We start from the raw sequence: 21,101 nt of genomic DNA on the forward strand, positions 1-21,101 counted from the left end.
GTGTTCTTGTCAGGTTTCTGAATTGAGATCTGTTCCGTACTAGTTGACTCTACAGTTGTCCCAGTTGTAACAGGTAGAAAACATACTTTGGTGTTGTTGATTGTTGTCTCTCATTGGAGACACAATGCTTCTTTAGTTATCAAAGCCACCATCTGAACTTCCTGTACGGTAGCGAGAGGAAGCTTGGCTTACTGTTGAGAATCAGCCGCATAGTGTGGTTTAATCAGATCAATGAAGACAAATCTTTTGTCTTTGAGACCAGCAAGGGGTGGAAGAAGTACAGTTCTGGTACCTTCAACAGCCAGGACAGGTACAGGCGCTCTGTAAGAAAGGCCAAACTTTTTTTGCCCTCAAATGTTCTCCCTGACCGGACCCCCAACATTCGGCATCCAGCCAGGCCTCGCCCAGGACTACCTTCACTTCTCCAGTGGAGGTGCGTTTTATTGGACTTTGCTTTGTTTGTCGAATTTATCTAGGTTAGCCTTCCAATTGTAAGCCAGTGTCCAAAGTCCAGAATTAGGCATGGTATGAATAACTTATATCCCTAAACTCAGGTTATTGGGTGTATGTAGACAGTGTGCTGCTTTTTTCATTCCCATGTTTTTATTTGCTGAATTTTTCTTCATGAAGTGATGCATTGTCGGAACACAATAAAATCATTTTAAGCTGCAGTTTGATTGGTGGCTCTTGGTATTGTAGGTGTAATGTCATGGACAACCAACAAAAACGATGTCTCTCTGCAACTGTAAAAGTCTAACTCGCAATGATCTACTGCTTTTGTAAAATGCCATTTATGTAGTACGACGACGTAAATCTTGTCAACTATTTCCCTCTTTTTTTGTGCCTACTTCCGCTATTTCTTTAGTTAAACTTGGAGCTATCTGCACAAATGACACCTTGTAGAATCCAGAGTTGTGTCTAGTTTTTAGAAATGCATAGGTTCCTGGGTTCACCACATCTTTCCCTAAACCTGCAAGTAGATGGTAAGTGTAAATATAGACAATAATCACCAACTCTTAGGAAAGTGCATAAACGGTGGTGAAGAAAAAAAATGTCCCACTCTGCCTGTCTCTGAAAACTGGGTAAAGAGTGATCTTAGCACAGCAAACCGTTTGTTGATACTATTTTTAGACACGCATCTGCAATGCAATAGGTCTTGTATTTATGCGGGTTTGAGATATTGGCATTGTAAATGACAATGCCTTTTATTTATGTTTTGGTTTTTAAAACATAAATAAAAGGCATTGTCATTTACAATGCCAATAGCTTAAAATCTCCTAAATGCGAGACCTATTGCATTCCAACTGCTTGAAGGCATCGCTGAGTTGCCCCCTTCTGTCTACCGTGGCCCCTGATGAGCTCCCTGATTGCTACAAGTTAAATAAACAACAGGTGGTCACAACTGTTCACAAGAGACCCTCCTGCAGTTAGAGAAACTAATGAAAGAAAATAGTGCTTACAGACTAAAGAAGACATACCGTGTAACGACCGAATTAACCGCATGCGTGCGGCGGCTTTTCCCGCTGTATGCGGCATTTTAAAAATTACAGCGATACATAACAAGCTCAGCTCGTCATCAGCACACGGCAGGTAACGCTGATGACGAGCTGAGCTCGTCATCAGCATAGAAGGGGTTAAAGGACCAGTCTTCATGGGAGGTTAAAAATGAAGACAAGGCGGCACTAAGAAGGGACTAACAAGCCTAATAACGAATCAGAAGCCAGCATTCAGGAAGGACAATGACACAAGCCAGTGACCAATATGGGCGGAGAGTGGCCGGGGCTTCAAGTACATGCTCCAGTACAGCACGGCTCGCAGCTCATTCACTGCCCAGGGTCAACCTAAAAAAAAAACACACTTTCTTGCACTACACTCTTTCCCTATGTTTAAAAGAAATAAAAAAATGATGACTATTTTCTTCTTTGGCTCCTTAAGCGTAAATAACAAACTTTGATGACTGGATATCTTTGTAGGGAAACATTTTTGAAGGCTTATTTGCAGACTTCCCCACACACCAAAAAAGGGCTCTGTGCTTGGGGAGAGACACCTCAAGCTTCTAGCAGTCAAGTGTTTATTGGAAACCAAGTAGTCAAGCTACCACAAAAAAAATAGTTTATTAAGTCGATTGAGGAATTGTAATACTATCAGTGGTGAAGTCTGTCCAATTTCACCACAATCCCTGGGGATAGTTCAATTCACAAATGCTAGTTATAATGTGAAAAGCAAAACTTATCTCATTTTCTTGCTTACCAGAAAACAAGAATGACAGTAAAATGTGGGTTAATTACAACCAATCCATATTTTGACTGAGTTTCCTTAAACTCTTCGGAATGTAGACTCAAGGTCCGTTGTTGCAGCCAAGCCAGTTAGAAAGTGTGTGTGTGTGTGTGTGTGTGTGTGTGTGTGTGTGTGTGTGTGTGTGTGTGTGTGTGTGTGTATATTTATATATATATATATATATATATAATTTGTAGAATCGCAGCAAATTCAGAGATTCTCTTAACTATATGAACGTATGGAAGAAAAATATATCAGTCAGTGTATGTGTTTGCAGAACACTTGCGGACATTTAGCATATGTTGCATTTTTTTTTAATAGGTTTCATCTATGGCCGTTCAGAACACAGAGGTAAAACAAAAAGAAGACCATCCAGTGAAACCAAGAAGAAGAATATAAGTACATTGTCCAGTCTTCACACAAACATAAAACAAACCTGTAATACAATGTATTGAGCCATTTATTTGAAACTCGTTTTATCATAGTGTGCATGATTGTATAAACGGAATACTGTACACATGATCCATTATTGATGAAATGAAAGGCAAAACGGTCCTATAAGTCAATAAATTATGTTCTTTTTTCACTTTTGCATACATTTTTTTCTGTTAAACCTGTGTTTTACAGTACAAGTATGAATGGGCATTTCGTGCCATCTACAAAACATCAAATTTGGCTTTAAAAAGCAACTATTATTGCCATCACAAATTAACATTAACAATGTTTCATATTTGATTATTCTAGTGAATCGTAGTATCTAGGAACTATCCAAAACGTAATGAACAGAGATATGTTTGCACAGATGCTTGAGGTATTTACTACAACGCCAAATCGTGCAGAAACCTGATTTTCTACAGTGATTAGCAAATTCTCCTACACTTCGTTTACGTCTGCAAAGGCTTGCCTTTCAAATGCCATGATGTTCTGAAAGAGAAGGGAGATCATTGTTATTTTAGAAGTCTTACAAACATGCATCAACTGTTAAAAAGATGCAAAGGGAGCATGGTAAATACTGTTGAAACAGAAACTGCCAAACACATTTGAAAACTAGAATAGTCCTAGTCAAAGATTTGTATTACCCATACAATAAATTTAACAGAAACCTGTGCAAACCTGCAGGTTCACCCCCCCCCCCCCCCCCCAAGGCACCTTGAGATCCTCACGGGTGAGTGGTCGTGCTTAACAAATACTAAAAATGCAATGCAATAGGTCTCGCATTTGTCAGAGTTGGAGCTATTTTCATTGTAATCGGCAATGTTTGTTTCTCTTCTTTGCAGGGTAGTGAATATTTAAAAAAAAAATAACATGCATTACTGATGAAGTGGAGCCATCATAAGACAGGCAGGCATCTCGTGTGTAACCCTTTTGTAACCCCCACCTCCGAGATATTATCTCCGCCATTGGGTTCATGATCTGTACTATATTCCAGACAGGTCCTCCATAATGTAAATGCACCAGCAGGCTGACTCAGCAGCTTTAAAGTATGTCCCATAGCAACTGAACACTGGCCTTGTGTGGCTTTATTGTACTACACTGCTACAGCACCCAGCATGGCTTGTACCAAGGGGCAGTCTACCGCCTCCTCCACGTTTCCTTAGCTGGTTCCGACAGATCACACAAGCAGACAAAGTACGAGGGCGTGTGTGCAAGCAGGGAAAGAGCTGGGGCAGTACACCCAGTGGAAACAGAAAAGGGACTACAGAGACGAAATAATAGCAAATGAGAACATACTATTAAAACATGGCAGGTAAAAATATGAGAGCGATAGCTATTAAAACTAGAAGGCTTTCACTACAACCCTAAAAATATGCTAATCCTATTGCAGACCACCTTTGTATCAAATACTTGGCATGCTACTTAGCCAATTATTACATATGAATGCCAGAACCTATTGCATTGCAAATGCTTGTTTAAATTTACCATAGTAGAGCGAGACAAAATAAAAATGGTAAAATATGCAGTACACGGTGCAATGTTAAGCACCCAGACGAAGCCAAACTTTTAAGGTTATTTACAATCATCAGTTGCGAGGGCTACCAGAGAGTTGTTGAAAATAAACAAATGAAAAAGGCATTGGTAACACAATGACCATAGGAACATGCCTATGCGTTTCAGGTTAAAAAAAGAGGGTATAAAACATGAACTCCACTAATAGGAAGCGTTTAATTGATCATGCGCGTTGTATTTTACTTAATGGTATCTATGCCAAGGGTACTATTATATCATCTTGTGTTTCACCGGAGGTTCAGTGGTGGTAACAGCTTGTTGTGTAATCGGGCGGCTTCCTGTAGAAGACAGGAGCGGTGGGCATCGGTAGCTGTGGGTGATTGACAGTGATGTCCGAAAATATTATGTCTACGAAGACCCAGCGAGGGTATTTCGCAGACTATGTACTGTACAGTCTACTTTCTTATCCTACGTGGCAAGGAAGAGTAACGCATGTTGCCACCAACCTGCATATTTAAAAAAAAAAGTAACCAATAACCCATTGATCCTTAAGTTCTCATATAGAAATTAAACCACCACTTTGATGACAGCAGACGTCGGTGCCCAACACCTCTCAGCAGTCAGATCCCGATGGTGGCAATGGTTACTCAAATTATTATGCACTACCACTACTTACGATACACAGGCAATCATTATGAAACACTACAATTATAAAGAGTCGGTCTGTAAATAAGTTCATATAAAGTACACAACAAAGATATACCCCGCATATCGACTTTGAGGGTCAGCGCACGGCTAGTTTTTGAAACTACTGTCTCGCAGTGTGACAAGCATGCTGATTATTTTCCACAATGTGTCCGCAGAGAATTTCAAATAACGGCGGCGTAGTGTCAGCGTATGAAACCATGCAACAAAAGCGGAGTGGGTGATTAAATATGCAAGTCACCATAAAAAACGCTTCTTGGTATCATCGAGATGTTATTCCTACGGTGCGCCGAGATTGTATTGTATACACCTCACGTTTTTTGGCTCTTTGAGATATCACTGCCACCTCAAGTACCTATGCTGGGTGAGCGATTGATCCATTGCATGGGACGTGGAACCGCATTCGTGAGTGACCGAGACCTTTACCAGGGACAAAGCAAAAGGGAGGTACGGGTAAATGTCTATTGTCACAAAAAAAGGTACACGTCCATCGCAGACCACTGAAACCCGCTGTCTTTGCAAAGTGCAGCGCCGCGAGTTTCCTGGACACTTGCTTCCCGTCTCTTTAAGGAGATCTATAAAAATCCGATTCCCTCTGTTTTACTTCTGACTCTAAAACCACAACAGGAAAAACAGAAGGCAGGGAGATCTAATGTTAACGCTAACCTATAGTGATCAGACTGGGAGAGGAAGAAGGAGGTGCCGAGAGGCCTGTATCAGCCGTTGAGGCCTGTATCAGCCGTTGAGGTCTTGATTGGTTAGAAAGAGAAAGGATAGCCTCGAGGACAGCCGCCTCAGTCACGCCGGAAGTGTTCAACTCAAGCCTCCCAGAAGAGACAGCCCCTAGCGCCCCGGAAATGATAGTGACCAGTTTATATAACACTGACGCTTAAGGCTGCAGTATGAGTAGGTGCGTGCGTTGCAGGGGATTCTGTACCAGTGGTTTGCTGTATGTGTTAGAAGGGTAAAGAGGCGTATTTATTTATTTTTGCGCTTTTAAGTTTTATATAGCACGGACACGACCCAGAGGCATCGGAGCGCTTCAAATCAAGCCAGAGCAAAGCAATAACAAATATAACAACAAACACGAGGGCCTCGCGTGGCGGGGGGGAGAGGTGGAGGGCGGGCGCGATTCACTCGCGGGAGCGATAATTGCTGCCAGATGGTGGCGTGCGCTGCCGCGAGTGAATCTCCTGCTCGTGCTTGGCTGAAAAGCAACGGGAAAAGGTCTTTTTACCTTTGCAACGCATGCGCGTTGTGAAGGCGAGACCTTAAAAGCATAGGAATGTACAGCATTCAGATAAAATCGTATAACAAAAAACATCACTAAGTACCAATGGAGGCGATTCAGATAGGTCTTGCTTTCCTAGTAAGTAGAAAACAAATAGAGCATACCGAGGTGGACCTTTGTGGATAGGGTTAGAGCAGTAGGCCCAAGGCACACAAGACACATAACACAGACCCTATGAAGAACAGGTCTGAAGGGGTGGACAGAAGGGTTAGCTGATCTACATTAAAAGTGTTTGAACCAGGAAGCAATGCATACAATGAGACCAGCTTTGTGCAAAAGTGTTAAAAGCAGTGTGCAAATTTCACGGGGCACAGGCCTAAGTATAGAACAGTCAGTTACATAAGAATGGATAGAAATAGTTCTCTTGCTTGGAGGCTGGCCTGATGGAGTCTGACAGTATACTTTGGAGCGGATCAGTGCAAGGAGTAGAGGCAAATGTTCTAAAAACAGGGAGATGGCCAGCCTAGGAAAGTCATCAGGAGCTCAGGTCATTATAAAATTCTTATAGGCAGCAATGTGCATACGATAGAGAACAGTGTTTGTGAGAGACGGACGATGTGGCTAGACCCGGCACTTGTGCAAACCGCTGTGCGCTTAGTCTCTGGCAAGGCATACTGAACATGTCATTGTTATGGAGGTTCTGCCAACAGTCTTCAGTTCTGCTTACCTCATTCTTCATTTGTTACTGCCTCACTGAGTGATATTTAGCACCATGTTCGTTCAGAATTAGGTAGCCTGCATATTTGCAATGGCTACTTCTTGACTTAAAATGCAATATTGCCAACTCCACACATTGTGCTTTTCTAGCCCATGAAGTACAAGTATGTTTTTAGCTAGTAGACCTTCTGGTTGGACTTTTTTCACCTCCATATTCTATAGAATTGATAATGTAATCCAATTATTAATTATTCCCTAACCTGAAACTCTGTTTTGACGGTAACTTGATCATGTTGCAATCATTCCAGTACCTCTTCTACTCCCTCCATGCGTCAGTGGCCCACTCCACTAATGCCTCTTCCTTGGGTTGTTTATGGTTTATATCTGCAGTGATGGTGCATTTTTCCCCAGATAGGTTGTTGTATCTAAAATGTGTTAAAATTGGCAGTCATTAAGTGAGAATGGATTTCTGCAACAATGCTTGAGCAGCAGGCCTATGAATTCGAGGAAAGCCTTAAGAAACCCTAACATAACTGGGTGAATGCGTGGAGCAGTATTAAGCATTGCATGATGACTCGGATAGGGAGGATGAGTTTGAGGGATCAGCAATGTAAACTTGTGTGATTGCCCCTTGGCAGTACTCATACCTGTGTGATTTGGGTCCTATGGAACCTGCTGCACTGAATTGTAATTATTACATCTGAAATGCTTAATTTTTTTTTATGTGACAGTTCTCATCCATCTTCTCCTACTGCCTTATTGAGAGTGGGTCCATCACCACCCCTTGTTGTAAATTATTTTGTCCACCCTAAGCGTGGAAGGGTATGCTCAGACATGAGTCCCTTGCTCACTGCACCATCAGGATTCAAGCAAGCCGGGCCGAAGAGGCTGAAATGCCAGAAACCGGTCCCCGGTAGCTTGTTTCCTTTCCAGTGTAAGAATTGGCTTTGTAGTTTGGTTTGCCCTGTTCCCATCATGCACTGGGACAGGAACAGACTAATTTGCATATAGCCAGGTTCTGAAACTGGGATGATGCAGTGAGCTAAAAAACGGTGTTGGATCTAGCCCTGATCTCTTGACTGGGTGAGAGATTTCTGCTTAATTCAGAGACTCTGTCCATCACCACCCCTTGTTGTAAATTATTTTGTCCACCCTAAGCGTGGAAGGGTATGCTCAGACATGAGTCCCTTGCTCACTGCACCATCAGGATTCAAGCAAGCCGGGCCGAAGAGGCTGAAATGCCAGAAACCGGTCCCCGGTAGCTTGTTTCCTTTCCAGTGTAAGAATTGGCTTTGTAGTTTGGTTTGCCCTGTTCCCATCATGCACTGGGACAGGAACAGACTAATTTGCATATAGCCAGGTTCTGAAACTGGGATGATGCAGTGAGCTAAAAAACGGTGTTGGATCTAGCCCTGATCTCTTGACTGGGTGAGAGATTTCTGCTTAATTCAGAGACTCTGTCCATCACCACCCCTTGTTGTAAATTATTTTGTCCACCCTAAGCGTGGAAGGGTATGCTCAGACATGAGTCCCTTGCTCACTGCACCATCAGGATTCAAGCAAGCTGGGCCGAAGAGGCTGAAATGCCAGAAACCGGTCCCCGGTAGCTTGTTTCCTTTCCAGTGTAAGAATTGGCTTTGTAGTTTGGTTTGCCCTGTTCCCATCATGCACTGGGACAGGAACAGACTAATTTGCATATAGCCAGGTTCTGAAACTGGGATGATGCAGTGAGCTAAAAAACGGTGTTGGATCTAGCCCTGATCTCTTGACTGGGTGAGAGATTTCTGCTTAATTCAGAGACTCTGTCCATCACCACCCCTTGTTGTAAATTATTTTGTCCACCCTAAGCGTGGAAGGGTATGCTCAGACATGAGTCCCTTGCTCACTGCACCATCAGGATTCAAGCAAGCCGGGCCGAAGAGGCTGAAATGCCAGAAACCGGTCCCCGGTAGCTTGTTTCCTTTCCAGTGTAAGAATTGGCTTTGTAGTTTGGTTTGCCCTGTTCCCATCATGCACTGGGACAGGAACAGACTAATTTGCATATAGCCAGGTTCTGAAACTGGGATGATGCAGTGAGCTAAAAAACGGTGTTGGATCTAGCCCTGATCTCTTGACTGGGTGAGAGATTTCTGCTTAATTCAGAGACTCTGTCCATCACCACCCCTTGTTGTAAATTATTGAGAGTGGGGGCGGCCTGATACCTTGTCTGTCCTCGACAGATGACTGCCATTATAAGAGAGCTCCACCTTCCTAGTGGAGAGCTCTGTAACTTAGGAGAAGCCGCGTGAAGGCACTCTAGCTTTGCTGAGTGGCAGTCATGTTTTATTGGCCATTCAGCAAAGATGTGTTTTTTTTAAAAACACTCAAAAACTAGTGTCCCTGACAGTTTTCTCCCAGTTTGAGGGTCATTTTTTTTCTCCTGTGGAGCCACCAAGCTGCCAGACCACCTCTTTGCCTCCTGTCACCCATGCTGTTTGCTAGTTGGATGCAATCATTAGCCACCCATTTCCGCAAAGGAGGGAGACCACCCTGGGAATTCGCATCAATGGTCCTGGTCACATCATATTATTATATGCAGACGATGTCCTGATTTATCTGGGCGGAGTGAACAGGACACTGCCCTATGCGGTCAGGATGCTCGATTAATTTGGTAAGCTTTAAAACCTCATGCAAAAATCGAGTAAAATATGTTCTCCATCAGTCAGGCATGACAGGAGGTTGAGCTGCCAACAAATGTGCGTCTGCTCTACTGCTTTTTCAAATATATGGTTGTATGAATATTTCATGATGCTAAAGATCTGATGGAAGCTAACGTTGGTGGAGTAATTAACTACAGTACTCTGCGGTCATATGGGATTTTGGTCAAAACTACTGATGGGGTTGATGGGGAGAGGGGCACTCACAAAGACGGTGATGTTACCAAGATTGATATATATTTCTTTGCTAATCTTTCATATAAACTACCTATATATTACTCTAGCAAATATGACTCTTTATACGGGGAGACACAGGGTTGCGCACTCTAAAGAAAAAGAAAAAATCTACCCAGAGCCAACAGAGGCTTGGGAGTTCCTAGCTTCATTTATTATCAGATGGCAGCCCAACTCCAGTGAATTGCCAGAGGCTTAGTGGAGGTGCCACCGCCCGAATCACAGTGGGGCTAGAATGGGTGCATGCAAGAGGACCCCCCCTTGGGTGCCCTTCTAAGTTGTCAGAGATTTAACAGGTAGTTAAAGTGTGGCACTCGTGAAACAGGCACCGCAAGAGCCTAAGAAGCGTGGCGTGGCAGGCCGCCATTTTTCAGGAAATTCAGCTGTAATTAAAAAATGAAAAACAAGTTAAAGCGCAGCACTTGTAAAACGGGCACCGCATGAGCCTCAAAATCGTGACATGCCACGCTGGAAGAGCTTGTGTGAGTGGAAAATAAGTATGTAACCATGCAGTACATTGTTATGTGCACAGGATCGGGTGAACATGCATACACAAATATAAGCCCACATTTAGTATTTAGCCATGCAGCACATTATCATGCATGCGGGATCGGGTGAACGCGCGTACACAAACAAAAGCCCCCATTTTAACAAAATGCAAATGCCGTGGGAAACATGAGGGTGCCGTGCTAATACACGTGCTGAGATAAACAATAAAAAGAGTGTGTCCAAAGGAACCGAAAATAAAAAAAGTAAGCTCCCATGTAACAGGGGCCGTCTCATGGGAGGGTCGGAAAGACCAAAAGGCGGGAATTATTAAGCATACTGACCAAACTAGATGTGAGGTGCATGAAGCCCCTATTCTACAAACAGCATGCGCTGCCTAAGTCAACCAAAAAAGAGAGCCCCAAAGGTAGGTAACCCAGGCTCAGCAGTTGTGTAAGGAAATTAGGTGGTAATGATTTCCAGTTCAGTAGAATGACTTTAACTACAATAGTTAGAAGGAGATCTAGGAGGTCCATGGCAAGTAGTGCGATGAGGGTTGAGGCAAGAGGATGTCCATTTTGTCTTTATGCAGTAAGTATCCAGAGAAAGACTAATATGTTTGGACGCTATCCTTAATTGCAGAGAGCACTAGATGATCCTCTTCCAAGAAGATCAGAACATCTTCAGCATAAGCTATAGTATTGAAGCAGTCGTTCCAAAAGAAAAATCCTTTAATCTCTGTTGAATCACTGAGAAGGTGATAAGAGGATCTATAGCAATAAGAAATAACAGAGGAGCCAACGGACATCCTTGGTGTGTACTTTGTTGTGAAAAAGGGGATGAAAGGGAACCATTAATTTTAATGCATGCACAAGAATCAGCATACAGTGACATGGCCATTTTAAATGAACCTGTCATGTTTTCAGGAAGAACAAAGTAACTTTGTCGAATGCCTTCTCAGCATCAGTGCTATTGCCATTGCTGGTGAAGTAGACAAGGCCCCTCTCTCAATTATGTGGCAAAAGGTATGTATGTTGTCACCGGCCAATCTACCTTTAGTAAAGCCAGGTTGTGAAGTTTGAAGGATTTTTGTGATAACCAATTCCAGACCAGAAGCCATGACTCTACCGTAAATTTTAGCTTCCATAATAATGAGGGGTCGAAAAATCTTTCAATTTTTACTAGAAGAGGTGTGGCGCAGCTGCCAGGGTGCCTGACTCCGGACCACAGGGTTCGCGGCTCCGGTGGCAGGTTAGCCCAGCACCATGTGACTCTGGGCAATAGTTTGCTTAATCTTCCCGACGGCCCTCAGCGCCGGGACACCTCCGTCGGAGGTAGCTGTGCGCTTTACAAATGCTGCCATTGATTTACATTTACTAGACCTGCAGGTCTAGTAACCTACAAAATCTACTCAACCTAACTGAAATGCACTTGACCTCTGTCTGTGAAAGCAAGCAAATGTGACAAGTTAACAAGATTTAAAGACATTTTTATTGCTCATTTACTTTGTGAGCAATAAAGATGCCTTTAAATCTTGCTCTCTTGTCACATTTCCTCTACTTTCAGAGACAGAGGTCAAAAGTCAGTTTATTTTCCTACTTGCCAGAAAAGGCGAGTAGGACATAAAAAAAAAAAGCTCGTCCTAATTAAATCTGGCTTGCAAACACGAGCGGGCGAGTGGATTTCTCGAGCCCTATATTAAATTGGGAAGGAAGAACAAAGAAACCTTGAATCAATTTAAAAGAAGGAACCCTGGGGGTGTGGCTTTACTGGCGAACATGGCGGCTGCAGCTTACTCCTGGATCTACACGCTCACTGCAAATCCTTCAGGATCCTGTCCCGCATTGGGACCCTGGTGCTCTCCACTTACCGCTACTGGTGTATGCAGCATTGCTGTGGCATCAGAGAACTTCATTCCCCACCAGCTGAGCCGTGGCTGCTACAGAGGCGTGGGCTGGTGCGGAGGCGTCACAACCTGCTCCGTTGGGGGCCCTGCCTGCCTCGCAGCCAGGGAGCTGACGGGGAGTACACTACCCCCTTTTCAGGATCAAGGCAGCGTCTTCAGCCCCCTATGCCTGGAGAAGCTTTGCTGGGCCTGATGTAAAGTTACTTACTTTCATTAACGTAATATCTGGTAGAGACACAGTCTAGCTGCAGATTCATTAACTTTTGAATTTTCCCCAGGCGCCAGTCTGGATCTGGAAATTTTTCTTTTCAGCAGTACCTCTGCGTGCCAGGGGACGGCGTTGTGTAGCTCCGCGATTACGTCGACTCCAGCCATGAAGTCATTGGAGCCATATAAGTCCCCCTCCTTTGCGCATCAAATGGTATGTGAATACCAGACGTGGTTTTCAAAGAAAACCCCAAAAGATTTAATAAAACAAGACAATGTGAAACCCTGTGCCTTGGTGAATAACCCTCATGTAAGGGAAGACAACCTTCCACTCTACAATGGTAATGAATGGCATGGTAATAGCTAAAGAAAACACCAAGCTGTTTGTTGAATCACAACAATATGTGACCTAATAAAAGTGCCAATACAATGTCTGACGACACCAAACAAATTCTTTCAAAGAGAGAACAAATATATCATTATAGCCCATTCGTGTAAAATCCAGTGTGAGAGGAAACACCCCCACTGACCACACACATTTGGAAATTAATAGTATAGCAACTTCTCAACAAAACCTATGTGGCCAGGACAAGTGGTTTGTTGAGTCCCAGCAAAAGTTGAGATAGTGATCACCAGTATATAAAACCAGTACTGAAAAAGGGTATAACCCTAACCTCTTAGGTCATTTGCAGAGTGGAGAGGATGGGCAGGGAGTTAATACATTTGCAGCTAAACTGTGTCTCTACCAGATATTACGTTACCAAAGGTAAGTAACTTTTACATCTGATAGAGAAATCTAGCTGCAGATTCCTTAACCTTTGAATTAAATACCACAGCTATACCCCCCTGGAGGAGGGTCTGCAAACTAATCCTACAAATGTTCTCAAAGAGAGCCAGCCGATCATAACTAACAACCAACCAAAATTTACGTAGGAATAGCAGAACAAGATATTGCCTTTTGATAGAATCCATGATCACTGTCACAGAACATATATATGAAAAGCACCCCTAAAGGCCAGAGAGAATCGGCCCTTCAAGGAAAAGTGGAAAAAACTCTTAAAGAGCCATCTGTCAGTTATCAGACATTATCCTCTATCCCACAAAGGAAAGAAAACTCGATGGCCAAATGGCCCGAGTGTCAAACAAAAGTCATGAAATCCGCCTTCTTTACAACAATAAAGAAATTTTGGAGAAAATAAATTCCTGATAAAATTCACAGAAGGATTCTCAGAACTCATTCCATTTTACCAAGCTGAGTGAAGTCAAAAGAACGATAAACAATAATACCTCCATGGCATAAAGAAATTTGTTTGAACAAAATGACCACTCGAATGTATATAATGCACTGTAGAGAGACTAAAATGGCACTAATAGGTTTGAATTTAATATTGATATTCATTCATTATGCCAGTAGTAACATTTTTGGCCACAGAGGTGTATCACCTGGGCAGATACATAATATATATAGAATTGTGTCACAACAGACTCCGAGTGGCCTGACAACTCAGAGCTTCGTTGGCCCACATTTACTGCAGTACCACCGGTATCTACAAAGCCTGGGCATGCATGGCCTCCAGTGTCATGGTCCGAAAGTCTGAACATGACACCGAGCCTTGGGCACGCTCAGAATTCCAAGACAAGTGAAAGAACAAAAGGCAACACACCTATTAGTGCAGTATCAAAACATTAAATAAGGAAAAAACGAAACATTAAAAGGAAATAATATATCAATTGAATCCTTGTTAGCAGCATGGGCATGCAACAACACTTGTGATACGAAACACATTTTGATCACAAGTTTGCCCCAAGAAGTAACAGCCATGATTTCCCAAAGAAAGTAGATACATACCCAAAAAGACAGGTAATATGTAACCTTCAGACAGATGCAAAAAGCATTGTTGAATAACAAGAAGAGCTTCCTATAAAGCCTAAAAACTCCAACCATAAATAGTATGACCGAAAATAGGCAAGGAAACTGCAGCTAGAAGTCTCCATCAGATTATTTCCAACACTACCTATAACACAGCATAAAATACAGTTTACTCACATCATGTTCTATGAATGAACAAATGAATTGCCTATACCCTCCCACAGAGAAGGCCACTGACTCATGTCTTCCAAAGAATACAACATAAAGTCTGAGTTTACTTGCACAATTTTCCAAAAAGTGAAGCACATATAATAAAAATGCAGATATGCAGTCCACTCAGAAAAAGAAAACAACCTGCACCAAAAAATACATATTCAAGAGGACTTAAATGGAGGATGAACCACAAGAACATGTATTCCAAAGAATACAAAACGTAGGCCCTGAATAATTCAGCGCCATAATAAATATGTACACCAGAAGAGCTGTGAGGACATACTACGCTGATTACTTTAACAAGTAAAGGCCAGAGTGTCCCTATATACCAGACTTACCACTGGCATACCAACATGTCCCTGTGACAGACAATAAAAGGTTGAAACCATGCGCATTTTAGCATACTGAACTGCTTCAAAGAAGCTTGCATCAGAAAATCTTCCATACAAGAAGACCTGTCTCTTGACAATAACCTCTTGAGCACAAAAGCTCATCCTCAGAGGCCAAGGGACAAAGGGCATCCTTTCTTCCATTGAGCCTGCTTCCTGGTCCCTTCATTGAACTGGTGCCTGCTGACGGGCTGTCTTCTTTTTGTGATTCCCTCAGGGGTGGAGGGGCAGCAGGAGGTGCTGCCTCTCTGGGTGATCTGCTCTTCTGGGCTCCCTGCGAGAGACTAGTGCTTGAGGTAAGGTTGGGCTCAGAGACTGTCCTGGAGGCCCATCCTTGTGCATTCTTCCTCCCTCCCTCCTGTGGCCTTGGCAGATGCTGCAGGATCCGGCTGCTAGGGGGCGGCCCTGGGGTCTGCCTGTTCGTGCCACCCCACTTATCGGACTGTGGTGTGGGTCATGCATGTCGGAGGTGGTGACGCATTCTGGAGCAGCCTGGGTTCCACGACTTATGCCACAGCCATAACTATAAAACACACAAGATGATGGACAGAATGTTGCACAATGGCAAAACATTCACCCCCAGTCAGAGATCTGGGTTATACCTATGTGGGAAGGGTATGACCAGGCGTGGGTCCCGTGCTCACTACGCCACTGGAGTCAAGCTATCCTGGCTGATGACGGCTGATAGCCAGAAACCAGTCCTAGGATGCTTGTTTCTGGTCCAGGGGAGACTTGGCTTGGCAGTTCGGGCTGGACTGTTCCTATGAGGCACAGGGTCAAGATTGATTTGCATATGGCCATGTCTGAACTGGGGTGGCGTGGTGAGCAAAATAACGATGGATTAAACCCAGATCTGTGACTGCGGGTGAATGTTTTGACAATGTGCAACATTCCGTCCATCATCTTGTGTGTTTTGCTGTTCACCCTATGTTAGAAGGGTATGCCCAGACGGGAGTCCCGTGCTCACTATGCCACTGGAGTCAAGCTATCCTGGCTGATGACGGCTGATAGCCAGAAACCAGTCCTAGGATGCTTGATTCCAGTCCAGGGAAGACATGGCTTGGCAGTTCGGGCTGGACTGTTCCCATGAGGCACAGGGTTAAGACTGATTTGCATATGGCCATGTCTGAACTGGGGTGGCGTGATGCACACAATAACGATGGATTAAACCTAGATCTGTGACTGGGGGTGAATGTTTTGCCAATGTGCATCATTCAGTCCATCATCTTGTGTGTTTTACAGCCATAACTATGTCTAAAGATAAGGATCCTCCGGGGGGTAGTCAGAGCACTCTAGATAAGTTTGCATACTCAGGGGTTGCTATTCAGACCACCAGGATGGATGGGCAGGGTGGTCTCACCACAGTAAGTACATCTTCAAGCCTGCCATGATATGTTATGTCTAATTGTTCTTAATTGTTTGATTATAATTTATGAATTAACATGTTTTAGTCGCAAATAATATCAGGATTAATGGAGAACCTGTGCAATTGACTGTATTTATATCAAAGTACTCTACTGTGTGCTTCTAATATGCAATTCTGTTTGATCTATTACAAAAGAGGATTTCTGAACAGTTGCATGGAGAAGTCTCATAAGAATATTATAGCTTTCTTATAAATGGTACATCTAATAAATATTTTTGATACTTTAAATATAAAACATACTGGATCTTGTCCATGTTTGTATTAACATATGCCCGTCATTTATATATATATATATATCTAATAGTTCTTGCTGAAGACATCTTTTCTAGCTATAATGCTTTTTCTTGCTCTTGGCAAACCATCCTTATGCAGGGGACCCCCTTTTTCTAATTAACTCACCCCAGATAATGCCACACTTCTGGTCCCTATCACTCAATCCAGAAACTTTCTGGATGCCAAGATTGGCGTCGTGGGAACCAATGTCACTGCTGCGTCAGGACCTACGGAAGGCCGAGGAGCGGATCACAGAGACAGAAACCCGGCATCGGGTGTCGAGGACTTTGTCCATACGCTTCAACAGACGATGACCAGGCTCACAACTTTGACCTCTGAATTGGCAGCGAGAGTTGGGAACATGGACGGCAGGGCCTGCCATAAAAATGTATGATTTGTGGGCTTCCCAGAGGGCAGAGGGGTGTGACGGGACATCCCCAGAGGGCTTCTTGGATCAATGGCTCAGATCCCTGATGCCTCCTGGGCTTTTTCTCTTTGTTTTGTTGTCGAGCATGCTCACAGGGCTCTAGTGTGATGCCTGGGGCTCAGCCCTGGGCCGTCATCGCGATACATTTGAAATACATGGATAGGCAATCAATCCTTAAACAAGCCCGGCTCCACAGTAAAGTCAAGTTCCATTCCCAAACTATCATGATCGTTCAAGACTATACTAAGATGGTGCAGCAACAATGACAATCCCTGTACATGTTGATATATCCGGCTAAACCAAAGGTGATCGATCGCTTCCAAACCCTCTTTTTTTGAGATTCTAGAGGAGGTTTCCCAATGGACTGTTGAGAGAGTTCACCCTAAACCGCATACTCCTCCACGAATAGACTCTGACTCATGTCGGGGGGAAAGATCCATCCGACCCTCCAGAACCCTGGCGAAACAACACAGCCGGTCTTGCTCTTCCCGGAGGACCTCTCTGCGGGATCAGGCCCCCGGTGCCCTGAACGGGTGGACCCAGCCAGGTAGGCAGATCTCCTAGTGCCTCCGACACCTGCTGCCATGCCTACAATCTGATGTCGTGGGAGATAGAGGGTTCCTGATATTGCCTCCAGTTAATTCGGAACAAGGTTTTAATGAAATGCGATATTGGGAGCAGTATACTTGCCCCCCCTTGTTGTGTACACTCCTGTTGAGGGGACATCGTATTGACTTTTGAGGGTTGGGGACCACTGTGGCTTAGAGAGTGATGGTGGCTCTCTGGTGTTATGGGGGATCATTAGAACAGGCCTTCCATGTTTCCGTGTTGGGACCCGGCAGTGGCATGCCCAGCAACTGATACTTCCTGTTCTCGAAGTAAGGTGTTCAGGGTGTTGGGGAGATGTTCTTGTTTATATTTTGTAGCTCCGCTCTGCATCATCCCTGTCCTGGCTGCTGAGCACCTGCCTTATCTATTTTTCCACCCTAATGTACCATTAGCGGGCCTCCAGTCAGAGTCACAGCTGATCAGCTCCAAGTAGTGTGTAATGGTTTGCTTGATGAAATCAAGAGGGGTGCAGTCCTGAAATAAGCTCAGAGGTTAAGGGTTGATGTCCCGTTCCCACAGGAGACATATCATATGGGTAACAAGGTCCCTTGTCTGGTTAGGTTTGGCTATGCACAACTATTTCACTCCAGGTTTACGAAGGGATCAATGGGGACAGGTATCCTGATCAAACATTTTATTGCCTTCCCGCATGCTAAGTCCTGGGTGGATCTGCAGGGCAGATACACAGCTGTGATGGGCACGCTATATGGGGAACCCCTCACATTTCTCAGTGTCTACGACCCTCCTCCTCTGAGCCAGTCATTCATGGACTTAATAACAGGGCTGGGGGGGAATTTCCTGAGGGACTCACAGTGATAGTGGGCGACTCGGATGACGTCATTTTTTTTATTTTTGTTTTTAAAGACGTTTATTAGCAGTTGTAAGCAGTACACAATGCAGAGCCTACAACCCTGGGGCCGGCTGCAACACTTCAATTTATGAAAATAGTATGTATACATAGCTCTCATGTCAATAACCACAGATCAATCGGCATAGAAAGCGTTATATTCATCCTGTGTGCACACACTTCGTATTTACATGCAAATGACGTCTTGTTTTTCCATTTTATAACTAAAGAAATTAACTCTATTAACTCAACAGTTCTTATCCGTTTTACTCAAATTCCGTAGTGTCGTCGGGATATTGTTCCGGTATCCACTGTATTGATACCCATGGCCGTCTTGGACAGACCCTATGATTGCTGTTTGTGGATAGAGTTCGTTGGTTCACGTATTCTTTCTATCTATACAGTAATGTGCATCGCCTACACAAAACGGTAAACATTTTCCGATTATCAATGCAGTAGAGAAATTGCAACACAGGTAAGTAGTACAGCCTAAGTTTATGCGGAAGTGAGTCAACTTATGTCAGGCCCTATAGTAAGAAGGCTAGAGCAGTTCTGCACTGTAATATAGCTGCATTGTGCTAGTTCTTTTTACCCCCCGTTTGTATGGCTATGCATGCGCAGGACATTGTGTATCGGCGTCCTATGGGAGGTGGCATGGGAGTGCATCTCTTGCGAGTGACCACCTCATGTCCAGTTGGCAGTGTGTAGTATCGTCCGGTGTGTCGTATAGCAAGGGATAGCACGCAAGGTGTGTGTCTAGACCCCTCGATTAATACATTCCATTTCTTAGCATGTATGGCAGTTTAACCCGCCAGATCAATTTCCTAAACCAGGTCCAATTGGGGAACAAAGAACCCAAAAAGGGTAACCAACTATGGAGCGACGGTACGGATGTGTCAAGTGCCTCTGTGCGCTCCCCGAGTGAAACGAGGAAGGAAGAAAAAGCAAAAAGAAAAGGACAAAAAAGGGTTGTGTGCGGAAGAACAAGGGGGGGGAGAGTGTATAGGGGGAGTGGGGCTGTGGGAAGTGTCAGGGGGGTAGTGCGTTTCGCCGTGTATCGTTTGACAGTCGTGTGGGTGGGTGTCCGGACCCGCAGCCAGTGTGACGGAGGCTTGTTGCAATCATTACTCGATGGAGCAGGGGGGGTCGAGCCCATTCTAACCTGGAGGCACCACACCGCCAGCGCCTTGGTCATGCAGGCATCAGGGGGGGGTATTGTTGCCTGAGTCCGTTGTACCGTCACGTCTTCCCTACATGTGACTCCTCAAATATAGCAGCCTCTAAGTGAGCCCTCTAGTCGCGCCCTCCCGCTGGAGGGAGCCCAATGTGTCATCCCAAAGTTGTGCAATTGGGAATTTTCTCAAGCCCGCTATTTCTTCCCGATGTAATGCGACGCTTTCGGCCCTAGCCCAGTAAAGAAAGGAAACGTACCACTACTTAGTAAGCGGTGGTTCCTTCTTTTTCCAGTGTTTAGTGAGCATCCGCTTGGCGGTAATAAGTCCTAGGTCCCAGAACCTGGCCTGTATTTTGTTCAATTTGGTCCTCTTATATAATCTCGGATGACGTCATTGATAGCACCATTGCCATTATAAATTGTCTTTAGAGCATCATAAAACAATTTAGGTCTTATTTTAGAAAAAGGAATGTGGGCCTAGTCATGGACCTGTAAATCAGGCCACCTGATAGGGAATGCAGGTGGGTCTCAACCTTGTGAGGACATAATGAGGGCCAGTGGGTGAAGTGTCCAGATGTCCGACATGAGGAGCTCGTGATCACTGCATGTACTGTGTGTGCTGTTTTCTGAGTGTTTCTAACTTCATGTGGCATCTAACTTTATGGTGTTTTGGGAACGTGTGCACCCATCCGGCCATATGTGCTTAATTGGGGCCAGTCTCCTGGGACAATTGTGGTGCTGCTCCCCATTTGTGGGACTAATGTAGGTTTTTCCTGTTCGTATGTTTGTCCGGCTGGTTACGTGCCACCCTACCAGTGATCTTTCAATCAGTAGCCTCAGGCCTAGGTTGCAGGGCCTGCATGACCACATATTTCTCACTTGGGGTTGATGGGGAGGTCATCTCGGGAGATTGACAATAGCAACTCATCTCGTTTTTGAACTTACACATATTGTTGCGCATATTGACATCAATATTAACAGATATCTGGAGAGCCTCCAAGTGTGGTTACACCTTCTTTTCTGCAGAGCATGGCTCCTTCTCACGCTTAAACTACTTCCTTGTGCCAGGCTCATATATCCATAGAATTACTGAAGTTGCAATGGTAGCACGGGGGCTTTCAAACCATTCCCCAGTCGTTCTCTGCCTTAGAGTGGGCCGCTAGCTCCCTGCTTTTAGGTGGCGCCTCTTGCCCTGCAATCTCCAGAACTCGAATTATAGGCAGCACATTGAGCATCCTATTGTCAATTATTTCACCCATATCGCAGGCTCCGTAGACACCCTGGCAATACTTTGGGAGGTCTTACAGGCCACGCTGCGGGGTGAGGACATTAGCTGTACCACTGTGGAACAAAGGCGTTGGGCATAGATATTCGTTGACCTCAAATCCCAGATTGCTCATTTGGACAGACAGGTTGCTCAGAGGCAGCTAAGCCTCTTGCAGTATATCTACTAGCAGACCATGAAGG

General features: G+C 44.3%; 2 protein-coding genes across 3 annotated transcripts in view; one reads left to right on the top strand and one right to left on the bottom strand.

Moving 5' to 3' along the window:
* Positions 1–2,863, top strand: part of RBM48 (RNA binding motif protein 48) — a 98,385-nt gene extending 95,522 nt beyond the window's left edge. For both annotated transcript variants that reach the window (XM_078663651.1, XM_078663650.1), the window contains exon 5: positions 2,599–2,863. In XM_078663651.1, the coding sequence (XP_078519777.1) occupies positions 2,599–2,676 (78 nt within the window). In that variant the 3' untranslated portion in view covers positions 2,677–2,863. The remainder of the gene's footprint in view (positions 1–2,598) is intronic.
* The window catches only part of CLXN (calaxin), a 216,990-nt gene continuing 198,608 nt past the window's right edge, over positions 2,720–21,101 (bottom strand). The window contains exon 6 of the mRNA XM_078663652.1: positions 2,720–3,201. Within this exon, the coding sequence (XP_078519778.1) occupies positions 3,151–3,201 (51 nt within the window). The 3' untranslated portion in view covers positions 2,720–3,150. The remainder of the gene's footprint in view (positions 3,202–21,101) is intronic.

This window comes from Lissotriton helveticus, chromosome 10, assembly GCF_964261635.1.
Source record: "Lissotriton helveticus chromosome 10, aLisHel1.1, whole genome shotgun sequence".
NCBI lineage: Eukaryota > Metazoa > Chordata > Amphibia > Caudata > Salamandridae > Lissotriton > Lissotriton helveticus.